At 43.4% G+C, this 21,999-nt stretch overlaps 1 protein-coding gene across 4 annotated transcripts in view; it reads left to right on the top strand.

Moving 5' to 3' along the window:
* The window catches only part of LOC111868278 (caskin-2), a 433,019-nt gene that overhangs the window by 49,475 nt on the left and 361,545 nt on the right, over positions 1-21,999 (top strand). Inside the window, exon 1 of one of the 4 annotated variants that reach the window (XM_023858786.2) lies at positions 13,347-13,677. The exons of the other annotated variants lie outside the window; for them this stretch is intronic. Coding sequence (XP_023714554.1) covers positions 13,662-13,677 — 16 coding nt within the window. The 5' untranslated portion in view covers positions 13,347-13,661. Of the gene's footprint in view, positions 1-13,346; positions 13,678-21,999 lie in introns of those variants that run through there. 4 annotated transcript variants of the gene reach the window in all.

The raw sequence follows: 21,999 nt of genomic DNA, 5'->3' as shown, positions 1-21,999 counted from the left end.
TCCCAATAGGTTCAAGAATTTTCTGTTCTTCACGTCGTCTAGACCGGCACTGGGGCTCACGGAGCCTCTTTTCCAATGGGTACTCGGGGTAAAGCGGCTGGGGCGTGAAGCTGACCACTCATTTCCAAAGAGTGTCGAGGTCAAGAAAACGTGGATCTGTACATCCATTCCCCCACACGTCTTCATGGCGTAATGTTTAGTAGTTAAGTACAGACACAACTTTACCCTTTTTTACCTGCCATGTAGGCGTATGGTGATGGAGGTATAGGTCCACGAATTCTTAACGTCGATGTAGACGGTAGTGAGTGGTCAGATCTACGCCCCTGTCACTCTAACTCCACCAGAGAGCGGGAAAGAAGTTGGCTGGCCCCCAGAATCCGTCTCGACGCTGCGGAGAATGGAGAGATCGCTACCTATGACTGGAATCGAACACCAGTTCATCGGTCATGGAAACCGTAGCCTAGTCCCTATGCAAACTAAACGGTTCTAGATGCAGTAATTATTTTTTTTTATTGCTAATGGGGTGGGACTAAGTCCCTTGTACTGCGGCCACTTCTGGCCTATTGTACCAGCCCCAGATGATAGGTGAGGGTGATTGTGGAGCAATTTGTGGAATGGAGATTGGCAGGGGAAACCGAAGTACTCGGAGAAAACCTGCCCCAGCGCCACTTTGTCCACCACAAATCCCACTTGACAAGAACTGGGATCGAACCCGGGTCGCCGCGGTGGGAAGCCAACGACTAACCGCTTGAGCTATGGCTCAGCCTCCTCTCACTCCTCACTCCCCACTCCTCCCGCTTTGATACCAGTATTCTACTCAGCACCCTGTTCTCAGACGCCATTAATCTATGTTTTGCCCTTAGGGAGGAAGAGAGACATCCGTACACGCATACAACACATCTCTTTAATGAATTATTCATGAAGAAACGTGAATTAATTACGCCACATGTAACTTCCAGGAAACACATCGGCTTACTCGGGGCTCGTGCCAGTCCTGTGACGTATGTTTCAGTGTATTTTTGTGACCCTGCCCGTGAAATCGAACTGTTTAACTGCCTTGTTCTGTTCAGGCATATTCATCAAATGACTGAGCGAAATACAATCCTCTGTACACCCTAAACCCCGTTACTGATACAACATGCGCCGTACTGGTCTGTAACCTGCGCGTATGTGGGTGTGTTGATGTACAGTTTCCACGAAATTACATGTTCTTCTTCTGGGTTATGGAACGACGCTTTCAGCATCGAAACTAACTCGCTTAGGGTGGGGAGTGGTGTCCAGCTGGGTCCACTCGGCACGTCGGCCACTGATTGGCCTATTGTACCTGCCCCGGGTGATTATGATGATGGAGAATTTGGTGGAATGAAGATTGGCAGGGGAAGCCGAAGTACTCGGAGTAAACGTGCCCCAGCGCTACTTTGTCCACCACAAATCCCACATGACCTGACCGGAGCTCGAACCCGGACCGCAGCTGTGGGAAGCCAGCGACTAACCGCTTGAGCTATGACGCTTTCAGCATAGAAACTATGTAACGATGGTTGGTAGAATAACTGATGAACTGGTAGTAATTGAAAAGGAAGCGGCCTTGATATTAACGCGGCATTATCCCGAAATTTCCTTTGAGGAACTGCGGAAAACGATGAAAATCCTCAGTCATGATAACCGGTGACCCTTCCGAGCACATCTTTAATACAGTTTACCTCTATATAAACCAGTTCCGTGCCAGGACAGCTCAGTCGGTATAGCTGCAAACTGTGGAATTGGTTTTAGATCCTTGGCAGGGACAAAGAGATTTATCTGTTCTTCATAGAGTCCAGACCGGCTCTGTGGCCCACATAACTTCTGATACAGTGGGTACCGGAGGGGGTTTCCCCGCAATTAATGCGGCCAGGGCGGAAAGATGATCATTCACCTTCATCTAGTACCAAGATTAAGAATGTCTGGAGCTGTACCTCCACTCCCGATAAGTTTTCACAGCTTAGCGCTTGAGAAAGAGCAGGGATAAGTTTCAGGTCCACTCTAAATGAATAAGGACTCAAATACAGAGTGTCCGGATGAAAGGTACCCAAAATAAAATAATTATATCTCAGAAAGCTTTTATTATACACATTTATGGGTTGCACCACTACAGAGGGAAACTATCAGAGTTTTTCTGAGTATATAACTCAATAAATTTCAACGCGGGCTCCCTTGGTGGCACGACAAATAACCAGAAGATCCAGCATGTTTGGCGTTACCGTAGCCACAGCGTCCCTTATGCGGGCTTTCAGCTGTTGCGGGTCGTTGATCTTAACCCGGTAGGCAATGTTCTTCACATAACACCACAAGAAAAAATTCAGTGACGTTAAATCTGGCGACCTAGGAGGCCAAGCGATTGGTTCACCTCTGCCGATCCATCTCCCAGCCATCTCTCTGTCCAAGTGATTCCTAACATGGTGGCAGAAATGTGGCGGCGCATGCGCGTAAGCCGGGAATGGAGTTTTCCTTTCCGATGACATACACCGGATACGTGTATGACAATTAGTTTCCGAGATATATATTTTTTTTTATTTTGGATACTTTTCATATGGATACCCGATATATAAAGCGCAGTTTTATTATCTTTTTGCTCGGATGTTAAACGTTAGGGCAAGGACAGAGATCAGAGGAGAATATTTGGGCCTAAGAAGGGGGAAATGATGGATGGCTGGAGAAACTTGCATAATGACGTGCTTCGTAATTTGTACTCTTCCCCAAATTTCGTTAAGATGATTAAAGCAAGAAAGATTGAACGAGAGGGGCATGTAATTTTATTTTATTGCTAGTGGGGTGGGACTAAGTCCCTTGTACTGCGGCCACTTCTGGCCTATTGTACCAGCCCCAGATGATAGGTGAGGGTGATTGTGGAGCAATTGGTGGAATGAAGATCGGCAGGGGAAACCGAAGTACTTGGAGAAAACCTGCCCCAGCGCCACTTTGTTCACCACAAACCCCACTTGACCAGACCCCGGGATCGAACCCGGGCCGCCGCGGTGGGAAGCCAGCGACTAACCGCTTGAGCTGTCTATCTATATATGGCTCTACAGCCCTTTTGTTGGTCATTTTCCGCTTTTTCAGTTTCTTAATCCTACTCACAGAGGGTAGGACTCCTTGGACGGGGGTTCAGCCAGTCGCAAAACTGCTACTTACACACAGAACATCAAAATCAGAATAAACGCACACAGACATCCATGCCTTGAGTGGGATTCGAACCGACGATCTCAGCGTTCGAGCGAGCGAAGACAGTTCATGCTTTAGACCGCGCGGCCACTGTGATCGGCGGGATATAGCCTAGTAAACGTTTACTGACGTTTCGGAGTGACATACTGCCTTAATCTTTAGGGTCGAAGAGAAAGCCAGGGTAGCTGAACATGGAGGCAATTTGTTCCTCTGTTAAAGGGGGAACAAAAATCTGTTTATTTTTGCAAGTCTACACGGCGTCACATACGAGAAGCTAGGATTCTTCAAATCTCACAGTGTAATGAAATTTCGTGACTAGTCCAGCGACTACCAGCTTATTCAAGTAGGGCTGCCATTAGTTTTTAGTACAAATTTCCACTCTAATTTCAAGATAATGCAGATGTAATCAGTTGTACACACCACCGTCACACGTACTTGTGATGGCACGGTGTACATCGTGACTAAAATATATGGGATAGATACACAAACATGGCGGAAGAAACGTGACGTAAGGACAGACAAGTGAAGATTGGAGCGCCAGCAACTGTGAGTGTAGGTGACGCCTGCGGCCCTGCCAGCGCCACAGCACAGAACGCTGTTTTCAGGAAACAAGACCTGCTGTGGCCTATCGCAGGTCTGACGATGTGTAGATCAGACCCACAGAATCTGTGTTACGTGTTTCAAAACAGAGACCGGCGCTGCCAGATTTTCTTAGATGTAGTGGGTCTGGAACGGAGTCCACTCAGCCTGGTGAGGATAATTGAGGAGCAATTTCAAGGAAATAGCGGCTCCGGCATAGAAAACCGAAATTAAAGGCCGTGGGGATCAGTTGTGTTGACCACGCGACACCCTCTATCCGCTAAAATTGACACTAACTTCGCCGACAAGCGGCGGTCGCTCGGTCGGTATTGTTCGCTTGCGAACTACAGGCCACGGAGTTCGTTTCAAAACAGAGAAGTAAACACTGCCGGAAGATGAAGATGACTGTATAATGGTAACGACACTTCTGAGGAAAGTTCTATCTCCATATGCAGGTTAGTAGAGTGAAATTGAAGGCGGTAAGTTCCTCTGAAACGTCGGTAAATATCTACCGGTCTACACGTTACCACATCCGAGACGACAGAGTTCAGCATGGGTAGTGTTTTTCATAACGATATGATGGGGCTGTAAGATCTTAGCGAATTGAACAGGTAAGAGTACATAGGGGGGATATACATTTTGAAAATCCAAGCTCTGGAGCACAAAATTCAGCTCAGAAACGAGTTAAACAATGCTGTTCGCNAAAAAAAAAAAAAAAATCAGTTCACTGTCATTTCAGATAAAAAGTCTGCCAATAAATGGCGCGTAAGCTAACTGCACAGTACCGAAACCGTTGATAAGAAAGATACATTACTTACTGTTTCTAATTCCGGTATTTATTGTTCAAGTGACAAAGTTAAGTTCCATATTAAAACCCATTTGGACATATGGGATTGAAATGTGGGATGCAGTAAACGAAAGTTTTACAAACGTTCCAGTCAAAAATGTTAACCTCAATAACAAACGCCCCATGCTTCGTATCCAAACAAACCCTTCATGCAGATCTCGGAATACCCTTCATAAAGGAGGTTATATAAAAAAAGAGCCATCAAATATAGAGATCGCATCGTTGACCACGACAACCATCTAATAAATGAACTCGCCGCCCAACCCCTGGCGAACAGAAGACTCCAACGCCTTTGGCCGGAAGACCTAACCTTTGAGACGCGTGAAGACCCATCAGTGGATGGTAATCAAAACAAGTTACTACGGTGCCCGAACATTTACTTACTGATCTGTTGTCACTAGAGTAGATTGTAAATTAGCAATCAAATAATAATAATAAAAAAAAGTGACAAAGTTGGTACAGTTTTCGTTTCCGAAAATTCCACCGTCAACGTCAGTGCACTTCGCAACTCGTGTGAGGACATGGCGTGTTGCTCGTCTGTAAAGTGAGATGGCTCTATCCCGGAAACCGTGCGGAATAGGACACATGTACATGTACACTTCTTTTATGCTTATAATGACCGATACTATGATATCCAAGAATATTGATATTTCCTCCTGGGACACTCTGTATAAGAACTTTAAAAGTGGATGCTAGTTGTCAGTAGACAGCAGACCACGCGTTATGGGAAAAAAATTGAACTATTGCAGTTTAATAAACAAATTACATGAAATGTAGTCCGCAAGCGAAATATACCGACCGAGCGACCGCCGCTTGTCGGCGAAGTTAGTGCTAACTTTAGCGGATAGAGGGTGTCGCGTGGTCAGCGCAACGGATCCCCATGGCCGTTAATTTCGGCTTATGTTGTACCTAAAATGACGTATTACAACGTGGCTTGATATATATTAAGTATATCGAATCTAATATGTAACATAATTCAGAATCAATACACTTCACCATCTTTATCACCAGCATCATCATTATCGCCAATTTAATTTCAGAGCATTTCGAACATTTCTGTTGCGAATTCAGCCCCCCCCCCCATCTCTGTCTTTAACACCAACGTGTCTTCTTACGTTTCGCCCATAACTAAAGGCTTATTCTGGTATTCTCATATCATCCATTCTTTGGAGGTATTCAAGCTACCGGGCTCCGTACCGCCTCATTTCTATCGTATATTGAATAGATTTATATTTATATTTTTGCTTATTACTTTTTAATCCTATCCATTCTTGTAATTCCCTCGACCGATCTAAAAAATTCCATTTCTCCGAATTGAAACTACCGACCCTTTCTCCCGTGTAATAATATCGGAAAATATTTCTTTTTTTGTAATATTTCATTTGCATTTCTTTCATAGTTTCCTTATTAAATTTTATCTTATAGTGTCTCAAATATTTTGGAATTCATTCAGTTATTTATTTACATCATTATGTTGACCATACGCTCTATCGAATCAGATAGTTCACATGTTTATCCTGTTCTTTACCTTCTGTTCCTGTTGTTCCCACCTGTCTTAATGTAAGACAGTCTCCTTGGGCATGGGATGAGACCGTCGCAAGGCCGTTACCTAACAAAAACACAGAATAAACACAGACATCCATACCTTGAGTGGGGTTCGAAACCACGATCCCAGCGTCCGAGAGAGCGAAGACAGTTCATGCCTCAGACCGCGCGGCTACCGTGACCAACAGTGTATAAGAATAATATATAAGAATTCGGTCCGTACCTCACAGGAAACACATCCGAACCCACGGTCCCGGCTTCCGAGCGGGCGAAGACATTTCATGCCTTAGACCGTGTGGCCACTGTGATCCATACATTCTTTATAGTAGTCATCAGTAATTATTTTACTTTTCTTTGGAGATTTTTATTTCAATGGTTTTTTTAAATCTTATAAATATTGTTACATAAACAGGAGTAGCTGTAAGCTGAAATAGATGAATGTGAAGAAATGTTCCGGCATTGTTACATTTCTTAAATAAGACATTTCTCTATCCACCATTTTGTTTCAAGTTTACTCTTGGTCCGACATTTTGTGTGGCGCCATCTCATAAAGTTGTCACAGTCTTCGAAATTGTTAGTCACGTATCCGTTTGACACACAAACTATATGGATATATGCCGAAGTGTTCTGATACATCAAAGCTAAGCGCGGTATTTCATGCTGCAAGAGTTCTAACAGAAATCTGTGACTCCCAGGTAATCATACTAATTAGGGAAATTTCATTTGGCGGCGACATGTTCTCAGCTCTGTACATCAGAGCTTCGTGTTCCATAGCTTTGACGTTTCATTTGATCGAGTAAATATTCTGTACATAGTTTACTATGGCTCTCCTAGGTTAAAATTAATATACTTCAACCACTATGGGGGAGCCATGATAGCGATTGGCTATGGGCTGGACGACCGAGGGATCGGAGTTCTAGTCCCGGTAGAGTCAAGAATGTTCTCTTCTCCAAGTTTTCTCCAGCCTGCAGTGTCTTCACTAGCCGTTTCCTATTAATGGATTCTTCAGCTTTCTCGCTCACACCAATCTCGGCTGGTCACCGTCTCACAACTTAACTCAGCTGAGTCTGAGTCTTATGTTACGATCGACGGTCAGTCGGCCAGTCTGTCTAGGAATAAAGCACCCATCTGGGGCTTGCGACCAGATTTTTACTATTGTCGGACAGTTTCGGGTTCCTTAATGTGGGGAGCTCTCTCTGACGAGAGGACGGGTCTGTTGTTTACAAATGCTGCTGGTCCTCGCCAGCGGAGTCATTCTTGAGTTCAAGTCCCTTGGGACTCGCGACCATATTTTACTGTCTCAGATTCGAGTCTTCCCTTTTCATCGCCTTCTACGACTCACAGGATCACGGTGGAGGTATTCGAACCCGTCTCCTCACGGGGCTTTCTAAACTAAGCCCCAGAATTGTCCCTTTGATAACCCTTCGGCACAGACCACATAGAAAACACAGTTTTTCTACTGCGTGCTTTTATGTTGCGGGAGTTAACCTAGTAACGGCCACAGTTTACAGAATCACCGCTTAGCAACGGGTCTATACGCCACAATATTGCATGCAGGGACTTTCGGATTCTGTTTTTGGTGCTGATTCTGTCGTTTGTGATTCGTGTTTGAGCGATATTTCTCCAAACAGAGGCTACTTTTAAATGTATCACGTCCGCTCACGCCTACGCGTGACACTACAGCACATGTAATTAAGTAGGCGCCGCAACTCAGGAATTCGTCTAAGGTCGTGGTCATGAGAGGCTATTCTTATACGGATATAAAGCAGGAACTTCGGAGCGTCTACAGGGCTTGGATCCATAGCATAAAGTCTGTCCTAAAAAAGCATTATCTTATGGGATGTGACGCCACGTATTCCTATAGGAGTTTACAGACGTTTCGGAGGGACATAAAGCCGCTATCTTCATGGTCAAAGACTAAGCCGAGTGAACTAGCAGGAAGCTCAGTAACAAGTAGCAAGTAGAGTACATATTCTTGTTGCAAGCTGTTTACTTGTTTGGGTTATAGTTTGACCCTGAAGATGGAGGCATTGTGAGCCTACGAAACGTTGATAAATTTCTGAAGATAGGATCGTCTTTCAGGCTACAAAGAACAAGACAATGCACATGGACATTTTTAATATCCATACCTGGATTCAAGACCTCGATCCCTTGTTTGAAAGGTTCAGGACAGTACATTCCTTACCTTGTCACATGTTTCTGCCTGTTTATTGCTTGGATTATTCTCCTACCCTGATGATGGAGGCGATGTTTTCCTCCGAAATGTATAGATTTCACCTAACTACGTGGCACTATACTTCATAGTCACCCGAGATTCACCATGCCTTAGCTTCACATTCCACCCCTCTCAAGATTAGTTTAACTTCGTATGTGATACTGAACAGGATAGAGCGCCATTTTCTGTCCCTTGTCTCTACTGTAACAGCATCGTACTTTGGAGGCAAGGCTTCTAACTTCTAACTTCGGGACCATCTGCCGTGAAACATACAGTAGGATATGTAAAGAAGTGCAGGCTGATGGGGTGGGGGCTCAGCTTTCCGGAGCAGGCATGTGATTTGTTGGAATGTCCCACCAGATGGCCTCTGGGCCACCGAGATGAGGGCGTCTCAAGCTCAGATAAAACCAGCTGATGATGCTGTATGGAGCAGCAAACAGCCGCAGTGTCTATCGTGTTACTTCAGAGTGTCACGGCTTAAATCGATATAAATACTCTTTTTCTGGCAGTAGTTGCGGCTAATGGTAGTTATTTCCGTATTAGGCCGCGCCATTGCTCAAGCGGTTAGTCGCTGGCTTCCCACCGCGGCGGCCTGGGTTCGATCCCGGTTCTGGTCAAGTGGGATTTGTGGTGAACGAAGCGGCGCTGGGGCGGGTTTTCTCCGAGTACTTCGGTTTCCCCTGCCAATCTTCATTCCACCAAATCCTCCATCATCATCATAATCACCCGGGGCAGGTACAATAGGCCAATCAGTGGCCGCCGTGCCGAGTGGAACCAGTTGGACTCCACCCCCCACTAAGCGAATATTTCCGTATTAAATTTGATGACGTGAATTTTTTTTCAACTAAACTGAATTTCAGCTATATTTATGTGACTTTAACTTTCATATTACTTATTTTGTTTTATAGAGGTCTGATTTAGTAACTTACTTAAACAAATAAGGGGTATGCATGTAGGATATTGGTGAGAAAGCCAAAAACGCGAGAGAATATTATGCCACTGCCTTTAAAATGTGATACTTTGAAGGATACTGTTTTGATGCAACACCGATCATATAGAAAACGACGCCTCCAATAATTCTTCGTTGCCACAGGAACGTTTTCACCGACTTGTTACCTAGCAGTCATGGGGGAAACACAGACCCACAGACAAAAGGGTCCAACATTTTTCTATTGGTGCGTGTATTCGTTGCCGCGGGAACGTTTTGACTGAGCCGCTGCCTAGCAACGATATGGGGATACACATACAGACAGAGGCTGTTAGGAAAGATTTATGAAGTACGCCGTTGAGTAGAGCTCAGGTGCCATGATACACATACCAAGATCCGTAAATTTGGGTTCAGGAATTGAAATTTAATGGGGGGGGGCGGAATTCACAGATACATAGACGGCATGGCGACCTAAAAAACAAAACAAAAAAACTCCGTGGCTTGAGTCCGCAAGAGAAATGTACCGACTGAACGGCCGCCGCTTGTCGGCGAAGTTAGTGCCAACTTTAGCGGACAGAGGGTGCCGCGTGGGCAGGGCAACGAATCCCCACGGTCGTTAATTTCGATTTTCTAGACCGGAGCCGATATTTCCTTGAAATAGCTCCTCAGTTGTCCTCACGTGGCTGAGTGGACCACGTTCCAGACCAATTACTTCTCAGGAAATGTGGTGGCACCGGGAATCGAACTCGGGACCTCTGGATTTGTAGCCTATAACTCTGACCAATAGACCACAGAGGCGATTTCAGCATCCTGTTGCATTATGGCATAATTTTAGATCGTAAGTATACCGTCTGTAATGCAACAACAAGCTTATATAAAAGCCACTAAAATATATTTAATACACTAAAAGTGTTTGTTAAATACTTTAAATGTCATTAGTGGAGCCCAACTGGGTCCACTCGGCACGGCGGCCATTGATTGGCCTAGTATACCTGCCCCGGGTGATTATGATGACGGAGAATTTGGTGGAATTAAGATTGGCAAGGGAAACCGAAGTACTCGGAGAAAACTCGCCGCAGCACCCTTTTGTCCACAGCAAATCCAACTTGTTTAGATCCGGGATCGAACCCGGGCCGCCGCCGTGGGAAGTCAGCTACTAACCGCTTGAGCTATGGCGCGGCCCTTAAATGTCATTAGCTATATACATTAATTCCTTGTTGCAACATGTTTCGGTTACATATGGGCCATCATCAGGCAACGTTTTTTGGAAAGACAACTGCACTGTACACTTTGTGTTCTGTGCTCTTAGGCACATCCTTGTTTTTGTTGTTTAATTTCTTTCGTAGAATACTTGTAATGTATCTTTTATGGCTGCTATTTCAGTGTTTTTATGCTGTTTATTTTGTTGTGTATGCTTTCAGTGTTGTCTTCCCTCACAAGCCTACTTCTATTATTTTTTTCAACCCTCACAAGCCTACTTTTATTATTTTCTTCAAAATAAGGAAAATAAACTATAAATTATCCGATGAACAGTGGACCCACAAATAAGTAAGCCATGCGAACTTGTGAAGGGCGAGGAAACACTACTCAGGGCAAAGTTTACGTTTTCATCCCAACATATTTTTGAAAATAATACAAATATTTTTATTCTTTTATTAAGATGGGGGGGAAAAAGTGGTAATGTAACAAATTATGTTGCTCTGATATTAATATGGTAACTGGCGCATCACTGAAGCTTATTTTCTGGAATGTTTGTACGGTTGTATGTTACCAAAAATATCTTCGAGCAAAACAAGTGTTCTTTTTTATCTGCACATCCCTTATCCATCAGTATATCAATGCAGCGTGCTGAAGTCGGTGCTTTTAATGTTTGTTTCATGTTTTGACTTCATGGGACAGTTCTCTTTACGAGGGGATGTTGTTTACATAAATGTGTTCCTTTCTTTTATGGGATCTGAGAAAATATTGCCTCTAGCGTAAATTACATCACACCCTACAATTTCTTTACGTCTGTCGATGCCTCTTTGGCTGATCACAGTGGCCGCCCCGTCAAAGGCATCAACTATCGTCGCCCGCTCGAATACTGGTGTCGTGGGTTCGAATCCCATTCGAGGCATGGATGTTTATGTACGTTTATTCTGCGTTTGTTTTGTCCTGTACAGGTAGCGGCCTTGCGACGGGCTGATCCCTGTCCAAGGAGTCCTACCGACTGTCTGCAAGATTAGGGGACGGAAGAGAAATGAAGCGTTTCACGGATGGCCTATGCTCCAGAGGGAGCAACAGGAATGTGATGATGATGTTGCCTCTTTGGATTCACAGGCCGTGTAGTACCTACCATTTTTTTTTCCACGGAGTCTAAGTAAATTCAAGGCAAATACGGTTATACTAATTAGCACTGTTGATATTCCAGCTTTAAAAAGGCAAAGCTTAGGTAAAAACCATACATTACCAGAGTTTTCATGTGCAGTTTTAAATTGAATTTTGTGAAGATATATTCACTATCAAAAACAGAACCAAAATTGTGAAATATGTATCAATATTAAAGTAACACAATTCAAAAACTTAAGATTGATATTCTTGTGACTCACCTGATGATGACCTAGGAAATGTCGAAACCTATAGCGCCACGCCTGCCCATAATAAACAAATGTTGATATGTTAATATAAATTTTTGTCTTCATTCTGTATATATCATTGTTGTGTAGGAGGTCCCATCTACACTGTTGTACTAATATTTGTTGTATTGTAGAAATTTGGAAACTCGTCGTTATGTATTTTCTCCAATTTCTCGTTCCTCCTTCTTTCTTAGGACCACTCCTCCTCAAGACTCTGTTTTCAAACATCATCTATTTCCGGGGCAACGAGTTCCTAGGCTTCGCTGCCAAGGAATTGCTAGCCGTTGTTTAGCAATGGATGCGTTCTGATTCCAGATATTCCGGCCCTAGGCGGCACGCCACAGTATTCATCCCCTAATGTTACACCATCACATTTAACACCCTACTGTATATTGCAGGAGAGATAAATACAGTCAAGTACCAGTAATTATGAACGTCTAAATTGCTAAGTTCCAATAATCTGTTTTGTCCTGAAGATTGCTTTCTTCTGCGATGTAACGCCGTGTTGTCTAGTAAATCGCTACGGTCTCGTCTACCTTGAAGATGGAAGTAGCACGTTCCTCCGAAATGTCAATAATGGCCTTTCATACTACACGGCGTCACATGCCAAAAGACATAATCTCCCTAGTTATTGTCATCGGGGGCACGCGGTAGCAGTGTTGGTTGAGGCACTATGCTTTAAGCCGGAAGGTCGCGGGATCGAATCCCGATGATGTGATTTTTTTAATTTACTTAATCCTTCCAGCAGCATTATGGCCCTGGGTTCGACTCAGCCTCTAACAGAAATGAGTCCCAGGAATATTCTTGGGGTTGAAGGGCGGCCGGCGCGTAAGATCGACAACCTCACCGCCATCTTCGAGCCGATTGTCTAGAAAATGTGGGAGCCTCGACGTCTCACAACCCTATGGGCCTCCACTGCCTGTTAACAGGGATATCTTTACTTTATTTTACTTAGTCATTGTCAACAGATCTCACACTGTGACTTCCTGTTCAACATCCGCGTGATCAGACTAGCTGCTACAGATTGTAAGAGAAAGCTGTGTTTGATGATTTGGATTAATTAATGATATGTGTTCTTGCTGAAGGTTTTTTTGTATTTATGTTTACTTCCTCAATCTCTCTGTTCCTCTGTGGTTTATTTCCGTATGCTTTTTTATTTATATAAAAGCCGAGAATGCACTTGTTTTTACACGACAACAGCTGTTGCTTCTTTTAGACGCACTGCATGTTGGTTGCGGTATACGCTTTTTTGTTTTTCTTATCCGAAAGAGAGTGCTGCTTTGAAGAACAGTCGCTTTAAACATCGCGGTTCCGGGCTGGGTGCGCCTTTTCCTTCCCTCGTTTTGGAAGTGGACTCGTCCATTTCTCTCCCTACCAACTCTTCCTACCTTACTAATAACGTGGAGTAGAGCGCGCCCGAGTCGCGTTGTCTAGCTCAAACACGCCACATCTATGCGTGTCCAAGTGCTGAAACCTCGTCCCTCGTTGTTGTTTTCGTCGGTGGTATTTTGTGTTTGTTATCGTTTATGATGAACAGGTGATAATACCGTCGAAGGGATAATAATAATAATAATGATAGTATCTCACTTTAGTGTGGTTTATATCATCGTAGAGCGGTGAATTATAGAAGTTGTGAATGTGTGTTTTTGTGTACTTCTGTGACTGTTTTGTCAGTGTTATCTGTTGTGACGTGAAACTTTGCTTGTTTATCGACTGGACTCCTCGCTGGACATCATGAGGAGGATTAGCGGTGAGCTGATTTGTATTCTCTTATTATCACGGTTGGAAAGATTATATCTGTGGAGATAGAGCTTTGTTTTCGGTTTGTTTGTTTCCGTAGATAATAAGCATGAGCTCTCGAAAGTTGGATGGAAGTTCAGAAGGATTGCTTGATAAAAGATTCAAGATTTTACGTACGTGGAGGTTGAATACCGGTACTCGTGGATAGAGAGAGAAAGATAGTCTGTAACCCTTGGTACAGTCACGTTGAGTTACGAATGGTGTACTTTTAAACCATATGGTCACAAATGTTTGAAAATATGATGTGGAAATTTATTTATTATAGTACGGAAAACTGATTCAGTGTGGTTTCTTTATTTTACACGTTAAACCTCTTCATTATTGTTATCAATGTACTTAATTTATTAATACGTTTTTAAGATTCATGAAAGTGAAACTTCTGTTCCCACCATTATCGAAATAAAGTGTAATTTGTTTTGTTTTGTAACGTTACCTCACGCGTATCGTGAATTAGGGACAAATTTTAAATTATTGGAGTTACGGAGAGAGTCGATTCGTGATTCATCTTGGTCGTAAAATCGTGATCAGTGCTTGGTTGTTTTTTTATTGCGAAGTTCATAAGTCTTGAGATTGAAAACGTGTGTTGATGTACATACAACAAAATTTGTTTTATCCGGAACTTGGCCCGTTTGGTTTTGTTTTATAGATTTTTTTTTCAAACAGGCATTTGAAACATATTTTACTTTCCGGTAACCATGTATACCTCTCGCTGAATTTGACGTTTGTTCACACTTAACTAGGCCCGTTTTCGATCCCCGGTCTGGTCAAGTGGGATTTGTGGTGGAGAAAGTGGAGCTTGGGCGGGTTTTATCCGAGCTCTTCGGTTTCCCCTGCCAATCTTCATTCCACCAAATTCTCCATCATCATAATCACCCGGGGCAGGTACAATAGGTCAATCAGTGGCCGCCGTGGCGAGTTGACCCAACTGGAATACACCCCCCACAAAGCGAATTAAAAAAAAAAAAGAACTAGACACAAGAAGCCATTCTGATCTGTGATTGAATCGGATATTTATCTACAGCACAAACCATTTTAACTTAATTCTGTTGGGCACCGTATTCGAAAGCTACTCTTATTCACTTTAAACTTTTTATTTTTCAAAATGAGTATATCAGTCGACACAACAGCTCATGTAAAATACTAACATAGGTTGTTTACGTTCAAATGTTAATACGGCATATTTTTATCCTTATTGGGTCATCAGGTGTATCATATAGTGCTTAGGTGTTGTCCCTCGTTTCTTAATTTATATTTCTCTATATATTTTATCTTGTTTTACTTTTACAAGGTGTGATTTTAACTCGGGCTAACACAGTGTAGCAGTTTTTCAACATAATTTAATAAAATATTAGTAACATATCAAGACACCTGAAGACGACTGTTTGGGGCCGAAACATGTTGTGTCAGNGTATAGTTCGCTTGCGGACTACAGGCCACGGATTTTATTTTGTTTGTATAACAAAATCTCTGGTTATATACTCTTCAGCGTCAGCTGTATTGGTATTAATTACAATTAGTTAAAATTAAATTAAAATATAGTTAAAACTTGAAATTAACATAATAAATTTAAGTAAATGTCTGTATGGCTATTCTGCTGGTACACCGGTTATCTACGTCTGGTTCTTAGTGGGTGCTTTGTTATCGGGTTCTTGTGCTTCCATATGTTTTCAAACTGGAGACATTTTTGTTCCCCCCCAATTTTAAACCTGTAACTGGTTTGTGTATATGGAATATCGTTTACATTACAATTAAATCAGAATATTCCAGGATTCATAAAAGAATATATCTGAGGACTCCATATATATACTGTGGTGTCATTTTTTATGAACCTTGGAAGGTTATTTTTTTCAAGTAGTGAAGATAATTGATGTTGTTGAAGAATACCGTCTTCTGGGATGTGGCGCTGTGTAAATATTTTGTTAACCGACGTTTCGGAGGAACGTATCGCCTCCATATTCAAGGAAACGTCGGTTAACAAAATAGTCACCGCCGTGAAAACCTCAAATTTTACAGTTGTTGATCTATAGATTTGATTGTTGGGCGCGCAATCAATCTCTCTTCGATTTTGAAACAAAGGAACGTGCTGCATTGATTTCAGCATCTGTCCTATGTTCGGTAAGTTTTATGTCTCTGTGTGTTAGTAGAGGAAACTGGAAATGACAGTTGAAGGTAGGTAAGTGATAGGCATCAGGAAATAGTCAAGGACAAACTTCAATATAGGTAACAGCTCAGCGGTTTCTAACCAGTATTCTCGGTATGTAGAGAGTGACCCCCGGTTGTTGTTTGTTTTTATCCGTGTATGAAATGATATGCTTCATTAATTCCTCTCCATGAAGTGCAGTGGGGTGCACTTGGGACCGTACGATTCCAAGAATTTTAGGTTTTTTTTTCTGTGGGGTTTCGGGAATCACTGCTTTACGTGAAAAGTATTTCGAATGACGTGGACGTGTAATGGGCATGAGACTGGTTTATAGAAGCAAAATTTTAGTTGGGAAAACCTGAAGGTAAAAGGCCACTTAGAAGACAAAGACATAGATATGAGGATGATGATAAAGAAATGTGGTGTGAGGGTATAGACTAGATCTAGCTGGCTCAGGATAGAGCCCAGTGGCGGGCTGATTTGAACATGGTCGTGAACATTTAGGTTCCACATAAAAAAAGTAAAGCTATCCCTGTAACAGGCCCCATAGGCTTGTGAGACGTCGAGGCTCCCACATTTTGTAGACAGTCGGCTCATAGATGGCGGTGAGGTCAGCCTTAGGCCCCCCCATACACACACAGTTTGGCCTTCCAATCAACCTTACAGGCAAAACTGTGACAATTTACCCCCTCCCTTTCCTCCCCATACACGCGCAGATAAAGCGGCAGGCTTCATGCCACAATCACGGTCTTCCAGCCTATAATGTTGAGTCACACACGTCACGTGCTACGGTCCTGCAGGCAGAACTGACGGACTGACGGGTTTCAAACAGGCCAACAGTCCAAACGATTGGCCGGCCGGCCGCACCACTCACGTCAGTTTTGCCTTTCAGTCTTCAACTGTGCAGGCCGAACTGGAGACCAAACTGTGTGTGTATGGGGGCCCTTAGGCGCCGGCCGCCGTTTACCCCCCCAGGAAGATTCCTGGTACTCATTTTTGTCAGAGGCTGAGTCGACCCCAGGAGCATAGTGCGGATGGAAGAATTAGGTAAATTTAAATTTCGTAAGACATCTTCCTCCCTGTACCTAACACATCAGTTTGTTAAAGGGTTATTTTACGAAGGTAAAGGACTGAATGTGAACGGAGAAGTTCATGGAGGTAGGCCTAGGCCCACTGGGGCTGCAGTGCCAAGGGGGAAAAAAAGGACAGAATGTCATCGAATTATGCGATGATTAATTAAAACTAAATTGGAAAGGATTCGGAAGGATCGGTAATGATCTGATTGACGCAATAAGTTGGAATTTTCCTGGAGTGGCTGAGGATAACGACGAAGAAACCCGAGTCAGGATAGCCGGTGTCCCTGCCGAAATTAGAAACGAAGTCTGGAGCGTTACGAAGCAACCTTCTTGGTCCACTAAATTGAGTAGTTGATTGACTAACTAAACTAACTCCGTGGCTTGTACTGCGCAAGCGAACTATACCGACCGAGCGACCGCCGCTTGTCGTCGAAGTTAGTGCCAACTTCAGCGGATAGAGGGTGTTGCGTTGTCAGCGCAACGGATTCCAACGACCGTTAATCTCGATTTTATAGACCGGAGCCGCTATTTCCTTGAAATATCTCCACAATTAACCTCACGGGACTGAGTGGTCCCCGTTCAAGACCCACTGCTTCTCAGAAAATCTGGTAGCGCAGGGAATCGAAACCGGATCTCTGGATCTGTAGCCAGGTCATCCAAACAAATATGAATATGGGTTTTATTAGGGAATTTCATGTAAATGTCTGTTTAATCCCAATTACAACTCTCATTTTATCACATATATTAATACATTTTAATTATGTTACAAGCCGTGGGCCTATGTCAAGTTATGGAACAAAGCAGTTACTTCCTTTTGGAGTCAGTAAATTTATTTGAAATATATTTGGAAGAGAACCGAAGCCTAGTGCGACTGATTTATGAACTGTTGAATTTATTGTCAGTTCTTCCATCATCAGGATACATAATAGTTGCTTTCAGAAACTTTAGGTTGTCTATTTCTGTTATCGCTTTTTTTTCTTCCTTTCTATACGTGTAGGGTTCGTTTCAAGGTCACCGTGGAAGGAAATGTTTACCATTTGTGGCTGGTCGTTTATAGACATTCTGGTGGTCAGCTGAGCATTCCGTAGCCTGCAATATTTGCATGAATTACGTCATGAACGATATACAGAACTCTGTACTCAGTGGTTTCATAAGGGATTTGGAAATTCTTGATGTTTCATAATTTTCAGACGTGTGTCATCTTGCAGTGGGGCACGCGGTAGCGTAGTTGTTTGAGGCACTATGCTACAAGCCGGTAGGTCGCGGTTTCAATTCCCGATGTCATTGGATTTATCGATTGACCTAATCCTTCCAGCCGCACTATGGCCCTGGGATCGACTCAGCCTCTAACAGAAATGAGTACCAGGAATCTTCCTGGGGATAAAGGGCGGCCGGCGCGTAAGGCTGACAACCTTACCGACATCTGTGAGCCGATTCTCTAGAAAATGTGGCAGCCTCGACGTCTCACAACCCTATGGGCCTCCACGGCCTCTTACAGGGATGGCTTGTGTCCTCTTGCAGTGCATGGTCATGTTGAGGTCACGCTTGTAACGTGATGGTCATACAGATTTCTGAATGTAGTTGATATTAAGATTAACAGTAAGGCCGCGCCATAGCTCAAGCGGTTAGTCGCTGGCTTCCCATCGTAGCGTCTCGGGTTCGATCCCGGGGTCTGGTCAAGTGGGATTTGTGATGGACAAAGTGGCGGTGAGGTAGGTGTTCTCCGAGTACTTCGGTTTCCCCTGCCAATCTTCATTCCACCAATCGCTCTACAATCACCCTCACCTATCATCTGGGGCTGGTACAATAGGCCAGAAGTGGCCGCAGTACAAGGAACTTAGTCCCGCCCCACTAACAATAAAGAAGAGATTAACAGTTGTGACGAATAATTTATCATTGCTCAAAAATGATAGGGAACCTACACCTAAATTTATCTGTGTTAATTTTACCCTTGTAAACTTATACGTAAAATTATTTCTGCTCCTAAGTAGATCTTACACACCTTTTAGGACAGAAAAGAAACGCAGAAATTTGTTTTCTGGACCTGGGCGCTGGGCAAAGATGGGTGTGGTCGTCTAGATGAGAGTTTACCCAGAATGGGAGTATCTCCACAGGGCATCATGAAGCTTTCTTCCGTGGGCCTCCGAAAATAGTAATGGCCTAATTTTTATACATATAAATTAATAAGGTAATGCACTTTAAATTGTAGATTACACTACAAAAGAAGAGTATTTTATAGATATAATTAAGTTTTATTGTTAATTATAATTTTGTAATTCTAAATTACATTTTAAGTAATTTTTTTATAAGTTGAACGGGCCTGAAACTTTTATATAAACATGAAGGGGGCCTAAGGCTAAAGAATTTGGGGACCACTGGCTAGACCTCTGCTCTCTCATCCCACGGTGGTTAGACCAGACCATACCCATTACATAGTGGGCAGGGTGGGGCCCCAGAGGCGGGCCGGCCAAGGTTTCAAAGAGAACACATCTGTTCTTGCGTTCATCACTCACTGAACGAACCTGGCCTACAGTATTTCGTACGTACCAAGTTGGTTTAAATGGTGACATTGTTAGTGTGTGTTCTGGAGGTTCTCGGTTTGGATCTCGGGACAGATACTGATTATTCTGGCTTTGCTCATTTCTTCAAGGAATTCCGCAACAGCACCTTCAAATATGTAGCGACCGATCTCTCCGAAATCATTTTAATTTCAACAGACATGATCATTCTTCCATATGACTGGACGCCAAGTAGCCTCTGTTGCTGATACATTATCTTTAAATAACGTACCACCCTTACGACAGATCATAGTGAGAACTGCAGTGAGGGGCTTTACCAGATAAAACATATTATAAGCCTCTAGCCACAGTAGCGGGGCTGTGGGACGAATAATGCATAATTACAATATTTTTGGAGCGATTTTCAGGACGGTATAGGTGAAAGCAACGTTACCTCTATATTTAGCCATTTAAAACACAGTGATCACTATATGTATCACCTGCTTTAACAAACCAAAACTCCGCATTCTGCCCACACAGTGTATGCGTGTGTTTCATGACCCCAAACGTCATTAACCAGTCTAGCTTTTTAGCTGTGACGTAATGTGTTTCCTGTGAGGTACGAACTGAATTCATATATATTACTTACAAGAAATTTCTGCGTATCGGACCGTGCTATAAAAGCGTTGACATAATCAACAATGGTGACTGTGTTTAACAGTCTTCACGAGATCACAATCTGTTTTTCTTAAGCTTTATACATGGTCTTCCCTTCCACTCTCTTGGACTGGGACTCCAGAGCTGTAATTTCAGTAGACCTACACAATGAGGTTTATTTTCGGTTCAAGCTGAAGCCCTCCATTCGAGAGAACAGAGTGGGAACCACTGCGCAAGCTAAAATGCCTGCCCTTCTCTACTACTTCTTGTAATTTTGTTTATATGTTCTCATTTGTCTATTTCAACGTCAGCTTTATGCTTCGCTACTTCTAATCCACTATTTACAGTCGTTCTCTTCATTACTTCTATAGTCTTAAGAGAAAACTCGCCTAAAGTCGGTCTTCAAAGGGTTAATTGAGCACCATGCGATAGGGGCGTAAGGGAGAGTGGATGTATATCTCCACGAATGTTTAACCTCGGTATTAGACGGAAGTGAGTAGTCAGCTTCACGCCCCGACAGCTTTATCTCCGGGAAAATAAATCCCTGTAACAACTGGACGGGAAACTGGGTCACCCCCAAGAGTCGATCCGGAGACTGTGAAGAGAAATAACTCTGACCTTGTCGGGAATAATTTACATTAGCAACTCCTGAGGAGCCTAGAACGTGTAACCTGGAGGCTCCTGCAGTGAATTTCGTTGGTAACACATGCACACGTAATATAAGAGTAAAACCAAGGTGTTAGATGGAGTTGCGAGCTTAATCCTTCTGGNCCCCCCGGCACCCGTCGGGTCAGAGAATGGGTCTGGACGTCTCTACCATGATCACCTGCCGCGAGCTAATAGCTCACTTCGTAGTCCGTAATTCTCCTGATTGGCCTATCTTGACTGTCACAGTAAATTGAAATGAACACACATACCGCCCTACGATACATCTGCTGATAACAGCATTTAGAAGGTTCCTTGTGCATCTGAACGTAACTATGGGTCATGCAAGAGGTCAATCCCAAGGCTCTACATGCAGATAAATGGGCAGTTTCACACTCCGACCGTCTTGCGCTTGGATTAAGTGCTCGGTACCGACTGGATATGAGTTTGGGTGAGCCTCAGAGGCGATCTGGGTGTGATAAGAAACAGAGGTTCTAACCTATGTCGCAAATCGATTCCCGGTCGGCCAGTACGTAACTAGTTACTACCCATTATTCTCTTTCGCTTTCTGGTTATAGACCTGTTTGAAGCTCTCTTGGTAATAGACTTCGAAGGGAAAGAAGAAGCTGAAGACATAAAATCACTTTGTATTATGTTTATATAACGTAGAGGTTCTCAAATTTTTGATACCGCGACCCCGAAAATAATACATTTACGCAGCTTCCCCCACCCGCAGTATCTGTAAGAAGTGCAGTTCCGAACATGGTGCGGCTCCCTGTCAGACTGTACGGTGACAGCAGGAACCTAAATAGCTTTACAGCCTCTCTACACCTACAGTAATCTATAGAATGTTCCTGTAGTCACAAAAAGTGCAGTTCTGTACACTGTTACAGGTCCCTGTCCGTCTGTACAGTGACAGCAGGAACCTAAATAGCTTTACAGCCTCTCTACACGTGCAGTAAGCTATAAAATGTTCCTGTACTGTCACGAAAAGTGCAGTTCTGCACACTGTTGCAGGTCCCTATCGGGCTGTACAGTGTCAGCAGGAACCTAAATAGCTTTACAGCCTCTCTACACGTGCAGTAAGCTATAAAATGTTCCTGTACTGTCACGAAAAGTGCAGTTCTGCACACTGTTGCAGGTCCCTATCACACTGTACGGTGACAGCAGGAACCTAAATAGCTTTACAGCCTCTCTGCACTTACAGTAAGCTATAGAATGTTCCTGTACAGTCACGAAAAGTGCAGTTGTGCACA

Source organism: Cryptotermes secundus, unplaced genomic scaffold (genome assembly GCF_002891405.2).
Source record: "Cryptotermes secundus unplaced genomic scaffold, Csec_1.0 scaffold1003, whole genome shotgun sequence".
Lineage (NCBI taxonomy): Eukaryota > Metazoa > Arthropoda > Insecta > Blattodea > Kalotermitidae > Cryptotermes > Cryptotermes secundus.
This window is presented reverse-complemented; position numbering and strand designations above follow the sequence as displayed.